This window comes from Odontomachus brunneus, unplaced genomic scaffold, assembly GCF_010583005.1.
Source record: "Odontomachus brunneus isolate Ranch 3 - 2012 unplaced genomic scaffold, Obru_v1 Obru_scaffold_214, whole genome shotgun sequence".
NCBI classification, from domain to species: Eukaryota; Metazoa; Arthropoda; class Insecta; order Hymenoptera; family Formicidae; genus Odontomachus; species Odontomachus brunneus.
In genome coordinates, this window is record NW_022639664.1 from 50,251 (window position 1) to 60,743 (window position 10,493).

Consider the following 10,493-nt stretch of genomic DNA (forward strand, 5'->3'; position numbering starts at 1 on the left):
TTTAGTCAAATTGTTTTCCAGAAGACATTTTACTGAATGTTCCTAACAAAATATGTTTTCAATAATATGAGAAACACAAATATCGTCGATAAAATTAAATAAACTATTTACCATAATTAAATTGCTAATAGCAATGTTGATAGCAGAAATGAAATTCTCAACAAAGTTGGAAAATTTTAAATGGTTAATCACACTGTTATTAGCAAATATCCATCAAACACTAAGTAACAGTTACATAACTGTTAGTTATAATTTCCTACTCAACAATATAACTAGTATATAATATGTATGTTATATAATAGTTATATCATTGAGTGGAAAATTATAACTAACAATTATATAACTATTATGTTACTTAATGTTTGCTGGATATATGCTATAAACAAATTTGATAATTTTTATAATACAACCAATTAAAATAAAATTTTTATTATTAACAATGTTGCTAACATAAATTTAATCTTCTGCCAATAACATTTGCTTTCAATCTTTGATGGATCATCACTTGCAGAAATAATGTTTTTGACAATGTTGGTGACAAAGTTATCAGCATGTTATCAAAATAAGTAACTTTTGTCACTAGCATTTATTTTCTACAAAATGTTGAAAATAAATCCCAGCAAACACAATATTACATGTAATATACATGTTAATTATAATTTCCTACTCAACAATGTAACTGTTATATAATATATGTGTTATATAACAGTTATATTGTTGAGTAGAAAATTACAACATGTATATTACATGTAACATTGTGTTTGCTGGGATGTTATTAACATTTTTATTTCAAAATAACAAAGTTAACAGCAAAATATGATTAATTTGTTTTGTGAGTCGTTGGGGAAACAATTGTTTTCAACAATTTTAAATGAAACAATCTACATTTGTCAATAACATTGCTGGAAATACATTTTTAGCAATGTAAACCAGTCTTAAAGGGTGCAAGTGACAAACACGGGCAAACTGATCTGTTGAAAGAAGTGGGAGTAAGTCACATTGTATACTGTATAGTGTTATGTATTATGACCACGTCGGATTATGTACATACGTGCTGATACGCATTTGGAGTCTACGCTAGTCTAAGCTGGTTTAGTATGTGCGAAGCTCGTGAAGTGAAATATACTCGTTTTGCTGTGATAACATGGCGGACCCAACACTACAAACATTTTGTTGTCACCACACGAATAAATCGGACATGGCGTTAATAATAATGCAAGAATTCAACAGAGACGTGTACAACATAGTGTGCATGGTCTCGTCGGTAATTGGGATGCTTGGAGCAATTTATCAGGTAATTTGTCAGAGAAACTTGAAGGCCTTACCTTTCGCCGGTTTTTTCTCATGTAACATGACATAACGTGATATAAACGCGTCATTCTTCAGGATATCCAAGATTAATCGTGGCCTAAGAGATATCATTTTGCGGTTAGGATTTCTTGCAAAAACGTGACTGTCGGTCTGTTCATTTTAGGTGCATTTTTTTGCACTCTGCTTTTCCCACTTTCTTTCTCCCGCCACATTTGCGTTTACACCTGTTTGGTTTTGAGTGCAGAAAGTGTAATAGACCAAATATCAATTATATAAATAATAAGTAATGTAGATGACATGATATAGTAAAAAAAGAATAACAGAATGTTGCTTTTTTCGATTGTTATTTTTGTCATGTCATATGATTGATGTTAGGTGAAAGTCGGTAAGGGGTGTCTTTTTCTGCAGATTTGTTGGAGACAAAAGTTTATGAATAAATATAATAAAATACACAAAATACTTTACAGATATTACCTCGAGAAGATTCAAGTCTCCCTTATCGTTGGAACAACTCCTTGTCCAGAGGACGAAATATCATTGTGTGGCTTGCTGTTGCAGATTTCTTAGCATCTTTAGGTTTGGTTTGTTATTGCAACTGAATTGTTAATAATAAAAGATAATGTTAAAATAATAGATAAACATTTATTTAATTATTCTATTAAAAATAACTCATTGGCCACTAATGCAAAGAATGTTGTAATATATAAACTTGGCTAAATTTATGCAATAATACAACCAATATATAAGATACAATGAATGTGTAAGATAGTATGAGTCTGTTTTATCTGATTGATCTATACTTGATCAGGTGTATGTGTGAGATCAGCATTATGGATGCGTTACAAGTCTATCATGCCAATGGAGAATGACACTTCCAGTGTTGTTTTTTGTGCTATGTCGTCGGTAACGTATATTCTCTAAGCTTAATGGTCTTTATAGCTATAAAATTTATCAGAATATTAAGAAAGAATTGCTTATTTTTTACAGGCGTGGATTCAATATTTTTACATGGCCACGTGGATATGGACATTGTGTTATGCTGTGGATATGAAGTTACTGTTGGGTAACAAAAGTGGTTGTCCTGCATATTATCATGCTGTAGCCTGGATACTGCCAGCCATTCTCACTACATTTGGACTAATTATGTTATACATTCCAGATGCAAAGTCAGTATAGTTACAACTGATACTGTCCTATCATTCCTGTGTATATATTTAAGGTCCCACTGTAGTAGTCTGAATTGATAATATCAGAAGTAAAAAACACATGCTAACAATTCTTACATGCTATTTTCAAATTAAAAGATGTTTTTGTACAAAAGAACATTTCAGACTACTTAAGCATACTTATAAAATGCTTTAAAAACTATTTTTTCCCTTGACAATCAATAAGTTTAAAATTAACGTGGCAATATCATAAGGAAAGATAAATTAAAGAGAGTTGTATGTCATATTAACCTTTAAGCACTGACAGGAGTCTGATAGACTCCCAATAAAATAAAAAAACCTATTGTTATTTCACTCCCGCTTAATCGTGTACACATCGCGTCCGTCTATCTTTTCTTTGGTTCGTAAGATACGAAATGGCGACAAAGAAAGCCGTTTCGTACACTTTCTCAGGTAATTATTAAACTTCGAAATATTTTTGTAGGTCTGTGTCAGTGCTTAAGGGTTAATACGTTCAACCGATCTTAAGTGTTCTTTCATACAAGTATTTTTTTATTTAAAAATAATATAAAAATTTTTGTTTTCTCACTTCTGACGTTATCAATTCCGCATCAATCCAGGATCCCGCAGTAGTGGGATCAGAAGCCCTAAAAGCAATGATACTGAATGCAGAATGATCTTGCAGTTGTCACAACTCAACGACGTTATCCACTGCCGTGCTGCGTATTCTTCCAAATTATTGTGCCACATATGTGTTAATTGCAGTGGTTATGATTGTAAATCCTATCATGTACATCGCATCAACTCGGGATCTCGAGACGGTAGTTATGCACAGTATGGGCCAGATGACCGGCAGAGAGCGGAAGTTACTGCAAACAATTCGATTAAAATTCGCTCTCACCAATCTAGTCTATTACATGTGCTGGACGCCAAATCTAATCAACGGAATATTATTGTGGACTTTATGGTTCCAGCTACCGATTAAGGCGATTATCATTCTGTGGTACATAATGGTATGTTCGCGATGACTCGATTAAAATGCGTGTATGTAAATTTAGGAATAGGATATTCTTAAGATAAATCTTTGATCGGTAGGCTGTGACGAATCCGCTTCAAGCATTCTTCAACGCGCTTGTCTATCAAAGATGGACTAGAAGAGAGAAACTTCGTTTGGATTGTTGTCAAGACGTTGGAAGCACGAGTAGAAGTCGACAGAGTAAGAGAGATACGAGTATGCATTTCTCCGAGTCGTCTCCATTACTGAATCCAAAAACAGAACGTGTGCGGAATACACCACATATTAGTATAAATGGGTCATCCTCTCTCTAAAGAGAAAGGAGGAATTGTTACCAATTGTTTAATAATTCGTTTTGTAAATAAAGTATATAAAATCATTCTTGTATACGATGTCACACATTCAAAGATTTTTATCTTACCAAATAAAAAAATTGGATTATTTTAATATCTATAATATTTTAAAGAAATGTGCAATAATACATGTATATCACGAATTTCTACATAATAATGGCGTAATTGTGAATATTTTGAAATTTTATAAGATAGTCTAAATGTACAATAATCTGTTAAAAGGTTTTACGAAAAATTTTTTTTTATAAATATATAAAAAATATAAATAAAATAGGTAACTAAATGTGTAATGACATTTATAATTTGTAAAATCGAAATCATAATCTAACGTATCATAATCGTGATATTTTGTTTTTAATCCGCATATGGCAAAGTGATAAGGAGAGATACATCATTAAATAGAGAGCAAGAAATCGCAACATGCGATTCTCTTAAAATACAAAATTTGGTGCATCTCTGTGATATACTATATATTACATAATTACTTTTGAAAAATATGATGTATATTACATAATTATTTTTGAAAATTACTTTTGAAAAATACGATGATTAGTAATATTCTTTTCTTTTGTGATATGTTCTCAGCATTCTGTAGTGGTATAATAGACAAGAAAATATAGCAAAATATGCAGGTAGAGCATATAATAGGAGTTTCATTATTATAATAACATTTTGTACTTAAATATTATGTGTTATGTGCTAACTACTATTAAAATATACTTTTTTCTATATTATAATATCACGATCAACGGCGGTCACACATACACATCATTGTATATACATATCATATACGTTATCCTACTTTAACGTCAAATATAATTGTCATACAAATCGGCAATGAAAAAAGTACAAAATCTTATACTTTAAGAATTCGCCGATATCTACATTAGCCATCATGAGATTAATTATTGCGCCAGAAGCGAGAAAAATAACAAGCAAATGTTATCAATCATCGTTTATCTACGACAAATCTTAAATGATTAAGACCATAACGGCTAGCTTAAAATAAAGAAAAACAATTGATGGACAAAATCAATCTGTATACACGTGTATATAAGAATCTTGTATGAATACTAATAATTTGTTCTTCTTGAGTCAGGCCGATTCTGCTAAAAAAAAAAAAAGAAATATCGCTTTTCTATATTTTCTCGTCTCCGGCGTTATAGCTGGTAATGACTAAACGGAGGAATTGCAAATTCGTCAAATTATTGTTTTCTTGCACATAGAGTATTTTGTAATAAATTAAAAGAATAGGAAGACCTCTTAAAGATCATGAAAAATGTTGAAAGTCATGCTGCTTCATAAGAATTTTATCAAATATTTTTATGCAGTAAATTTCAAAGATAGTAAAATACTTATTACTTTAATTTCTTATTAGATCATTAAAATTTATTATAAATTCACAACAAAAAAAAGTAATTACGTGTTTTGATGTTTTCTCATTGGAATAATAGCACAACTTATATACAATATCTACTATAATTGCCTGAATGGCAATATTAAATTATTGATTGAAAAGTTTCATTAATTACATAAAATATGTAACCTGGTAACAATCTTGAAATATAAAAGTATAAAATAAGAAGATACAGAAATATTTATCCAATTTTATCTGTACCTCTTGTTCTTAAAATATCTGTTGTATATGTTACAAGATGATTAATAAAATCTTTCACTTATATTGACAATTCGTTTGGCACTTTGGCGAAGATTGCAGCATCATTGCGTTAATGTTTCAAAATAAAATAGAGAAAGAAAAAGGGCATCTTGCTCATACAAATACACTAAGTAGAAAATATATTTAGGGAGAACTTAAGCTTTAAGATTGTTCTGTTAAATTTACACCATCAAGAGGGAAGATTTGTAGCTCCAAGTGTCAAAGATGTGATTTCACAAACAATCATCTCAGCAATCCTCCACGCTAACTCTTCTTTAGCCTATTGATGATCAATTGATGAAATTATAAGTAGTTTTGAATACTTGATTATAAGTAGTCTTTTATAGTTGATAATCAACTATAAAATGTCAATATTGTAAAATATACTTACATTATCCTGTTCTATATTTACAAGTCGTTTTACAGCACGCGTTAGGCGAGATTCTGAAATTCGCATATAAAATTTTATGCAATTTTATACGCATGTGTATGCTGAAACTTTATCCTAAACATAACATTATGCACGACTTACCATATTTTCTATGAGGATCTGGTTCTATTTCTGTGATAAATCTACCTAAGTTGTCAATGTAACCAATACTCAATCTATAAAGAGAGTACATCAGATTATAAAGTGATATATTATAAAGCAGATGAGTTACTTGTGTGTAACTCAAAATTAAACACAATACCTATATTTATTACGTTTCCACAGGGAATCTGGATCGTAAAGTTGCCTGGTATCGATATTCAGATGATTGTTAATATTTTTTTTATTATCAGGTAATCTGTTGCCATAATTTCCTAGTTGAGAAGTACTTGGCATACTAGTACACACAGAGCTCACTTCACTGCTACAATCTGAACCTGAAGTCATATTTTGCGAATTAATATTATTTTAATTTTTGTACACAAGAGAATTTTTTTTTATTTTCAAATACAAACGTAACGTTCTTACCAGTAGTATCTTGCAAAAACAATAACGAATTACTAATATCACCAACCTGTTCTCTTTATCTTGGCATGTAGACTCGGACATGGACTGCTCTGAATAGTACTGATTAACTCTGATAAGTATTTATAATACAGCTGCGACGATAAGAAGGCCGGGAGATAATGCTAGAAGTATGTAAACGCGAATATTGACTTTGGTTCTGTTTACTTTGACGTAAGAGTTTATGCGTTGGAATGTTGTGAAATCTAAAAGATACATATGTGCGATGTACCTTGTTGAGAAAATTATATACAATTTTGTTGGGTTTATCGAAACAATCAGGTTGTGGTCCGCTCTCGTCCTCGCGGCAAATATTTTGTTCTACGTGAAAGCGGATCTTATCGCTAAATCCAAGGGGCATCGTTGCTTGTAAGCTGAAATACCTGAGCAAAATATAATAGTATTCGTATAAAATCCGTTCATTTTTCAATTAATAATTTCTAATTCTCATGCCGAATATGTGTGTGTAGTAGTGAAGCGTATATAGCTTAGAAATTACTTCTCATAAATGATAACGGCATCGGATTGAGCCTCTTCGGGATCGATTGCACCTTTCTTGTCTAAGAGATTCTGTTTGTAACTGATTACCGACATCCAAAAGTCCAACAACTCTCGCTTATTCTCGACTTCCATAAACTAAAACGTAAATGATGAATGAATCTCTATTTTAAACTCTTGCACCACAGAGTAAAGAGGAAGAAATCGGCTGTGTACCTCCATGAAATAAAAGAATGCGGTCTCATCATATAATATATCTGCTAACTGTACATTGCCACTGGTGAGCACGTCAATTTGGTGCTTACAATGAAATTCGCTTCGTAAAAAATCGTTAATATATCTGCAAAATATTTTATAGAAGTATATATAATCCAAAATATTACAAAAGAATAACATTCTTAAGGTGATGTTAGATTTACAATAGTTTTGAAATTTGTATTTTCTGTTTGTATAAATATGCATGGAAAAATACCAAATATTTTCAAGAATAAAAAAAATTTATAAATAGAAATTTATAAAATTTTTCAATCATAATCAATCAAAATCAATAAATAAATCAAAATAATTTTTGAAATTTGTAATACAATATTTGATATCTTTCCATGCATTGACATTTGTACTTCTACTCTGTAAAAGAATTTACAATTCTATACAACAAAGTAGAAAAATAGTGCAAACTATAAAATTACATTATGTCAGTATCCAGTATTTTCTTAAGATGTATTGTGTCTCACTCACTCGTTTTCTAATATATCGTATACTATGCTTTGAACAGCAGATAGGCACCGTAATATAGGCTCAATGTTCTCCTGTGTAACAGCTTTCTCCATGTCTAGCTTTAATTCTTCAGATATTTGATTTATACCTAGAGTTTCCTTAATAATATACTTCTTGTAAATCCTTAGAGCATCCTGTTTGCTTGTTGTCATGTCGTGTCTCTTATTTCCACAATCGTGGTTTGATTGTCGCGTTTCATTTACCATCTGACTAGTCTTTGGCATACCACTTAAAATGGATGTCATACTACTGCTACTCGTGTTCTCATCACATGGTATTTTGCTTGTTTGAATATCTACATCATTAGAGAGTATGTTGCAACTGAGATTCTCATTATTATCTAAAGAAGTAGGCAAAGCATCTAACAGTTCCTTTTGATTCGAGCATCTGGCCTTCTCTGCACAACTGGGCATGCCAGATGCGCTGCACAAGCATTCCACCTCTAGCCAAAACTTTATGAGAGCTACGCGTTTTCTAGTGTCCATAAATTGAATGAAATAACCAAGGGCACTCTTGTCCGTAAGTACTTCCGGGAGGGCTTTAGACAAACGAGAGCTGAAAGAGTATGTCTCTTTAATGTCATTGTTGAGAATTTCTTCCTCTGCTTCCTCCTCGAGACTGCACAATGTACTCGACGACGTTTGAATGGATGCGTCGCCATTGAATACATCTAATGCGAGATTTCCTGAACTTGTCGATTTTGTAGGTGAGTTTTCTAACAATCCGGACTTATCTTTCTGTCCTATAAGCATCAAATGAAACTTTATTACAGAAAGGATCTGAAATTAAAGAATATTATTACAAAGAATAAATATTCATACAAGCAAAATGGATCACTGCAGTATACAAGAACAATTACCACAATCAAGGTAAATGTCAGCAATTGGATGCAATTAAATGATTAAAACATTAATAATATATTTATATTTAATATTTAAAAAAAAATCTAACATTTTTTTAAAGGACTTTACTTTTTTATATGCCAATTTGTAGTGTTATTTAATGAGTATTCAATGAGATAGAGTCTGTATTAAGCAATAATTAGGACATGATTCATTTTTTGGACTAATCATTAGTATACAATCAGTATTATCTTATATCTCACTAAAATTATAATTGAAATTATACTTGATTATTTTATTCCTTATTAATTTTCAGCCACTAACAAATCAAAGTTTTATATAAATATTAGTTCTCATAGTTTTCTATTCATTATTTATTAATAAAAATATGAAACTGATCATGCTTTTCTACTAGTTCAGTCACTAGGACATTTTTATTACTTCCTTCCAATTTTTATTTATTTCTTCAATAGAGAAAAAGAACGTTATATCTTATAAAAATACTTTGGAATTGTTTGCGATCTTCTACAAACAGAAAATAAATATTTATCCATCATATTCAAGGAAAGTTATGAATATTAGGACTTATTATAGATTGTTGAAATGGTTATACAAAATATTTTGTAAGCTTAATACACTTGATATCTTTTTAAAATAAAATCAATTGCACATTTATATGTTGATAGATAAATAATACATATGGAGGATTTGATTTTTTGGCTTATATAATATATATGTGTTGTAAAGACATATAATTATGAAAAATGCATGTTTGTTCCATCGAGAATAACAGATTGTATGTACACTGATAATCTTCCTGATGTGTTTCCTCTTTTCTTTTACCACTTAAAGTATTTCAAGCAAAAGAATTTGTTAGGTAAATACTAAAAAATAGAAATCGTAAGTTTTTCCGTTCAGATTTTTCTACAATACATAAACATTGTGTAAATAAAAAAAATAAACTTTTCTACATACACTACTCATCTCTCAATAAATGTGCAATCGATTTTATTTTAAAGTATTAAGAGTACAAAGCTTAAAAATACTTTATATGACTATATTTTATTACTCAATAATAAATATCGATTTTCATAACTTCCTTGAATTTGGTGCACAAATAATTATGTTCTATTTTTAGAAGATCGCGCACAAGTAGTTTTCAATGAATAGTTAAGGTCTCGTCAGTGGATCAAAACGATTTATTTTTAACGTCCTTCTTTGCATAATATTTAAACTAACTTTGCTTTCGAATGCAGACGTGCGAATAAAAATTGCCGCAGTATGTCTTAAATGTCAAAGGGTCACTTGTTTGGGAACGAGGTTATGCGCGTCATATTGAAGAGGCTCGTTTTTCCGTCTCTTTCTTTCTCTCTTTCTGTCGTGATGTTGTGTTTGTGATGGAGCGAAGCAACAAAAATATAATTACCAATCTTCTTAAAAAATTGGAGCATCGTTCGTGTTAGCGCGTAACATGATAGGAGTCGCCGATGTAGGAAGGGTCACCGAGATAAACAACGGCCGCGAAGCTACGTGCGCATCCCACAGAAGATGAATGGAACACATCAGTTTTTCTTGTAAATGTCAGATTACAACGCGCAAACGTAATCAATCCGGCTGACAGTCCGAGAGCTTCTTTGATGCCGACGTCGATCCACACCCCGGTTACGCGCGTACGCAGCGCACATTTCGCGGTGGCGTCATTACATGAGTTCGATCAAGTGACAGATTACTGTTGTTTGCATCGCCGATTACGGCAGTTTGGTGCAGGTGTAGTAATTCGGCGGCATTCGGCGATCCAAGTCGTTTAAGGCTGGTTTACATCGAAAAAGTAGCAGCTGTTACGTCCACGATAGATAACTATATAGGGAAATTTGAAAGTA

At 31.4% G+C, this 10,493-nt stretch overlaps 2 protein-coding genes across 2 annotated transcripts; one reads left to right on the forward strand and one right to left on the reverse strand.

Moving 5' to 3' along the window:
- The first annotated feature begins 1,144 nt into the window (after nt 1-1,144).
- LOC116852309 (G-protein coupled receptor 143-like) lies at nt 1,145-3,941 on the forward strand. Its single transcript, XM_032832512.1, has 6 exons — nt 1,145-1,294; nt 1,779-1,887; nt 2,120-2,214; nt 2,299-2,477; nt 3,163-3,490; nt 3,573-3,941. Exons 1-6 carry the CDS (start codon nt 1,145-1,147, stop codon nt 3,804-3,806), a joined length of 1,095 nt encoding a protein of 364 aa, XP_032688403.1. The 3' UTR covers nt 3,807-3,941.
- Nucleotides 3,942-4,470: 529 nt separating this feature from the next.
- Nucleotides 4,471-10,366, reverse strand: LOC116852308 (A-kinase anchor protein 10, mitochondrial). The gene is made up of 10 exons (XM_032832511.1): nt 10,040-10,366; nt 7,733-8,513; nt 7,211-7,334; nt 6,996-7,132; nt 6,729-6,879; nt 6,507-6,621; nt 6,195-6,369; nt 6,035-6,108; nt 5,894-5,946; nt 4,471-5,782 (listed from the first exon to the last, which is right to left on the reverse strand). The coding sequence occupies exons 1-10, from the start codon at nt 10,062-10,064 to the stop codon at nt 5,693-5,695; spliced, it is 1,725 nt and encodes a 574-aa protein (XP_032688402.1). The 5' UTR covers nt 10,065-10,366; the 3' UTR covers nt 4,471-5,692.
- Between the last annotated feature and the right edge of the window lie 127 nt (nt 10,367-10,493).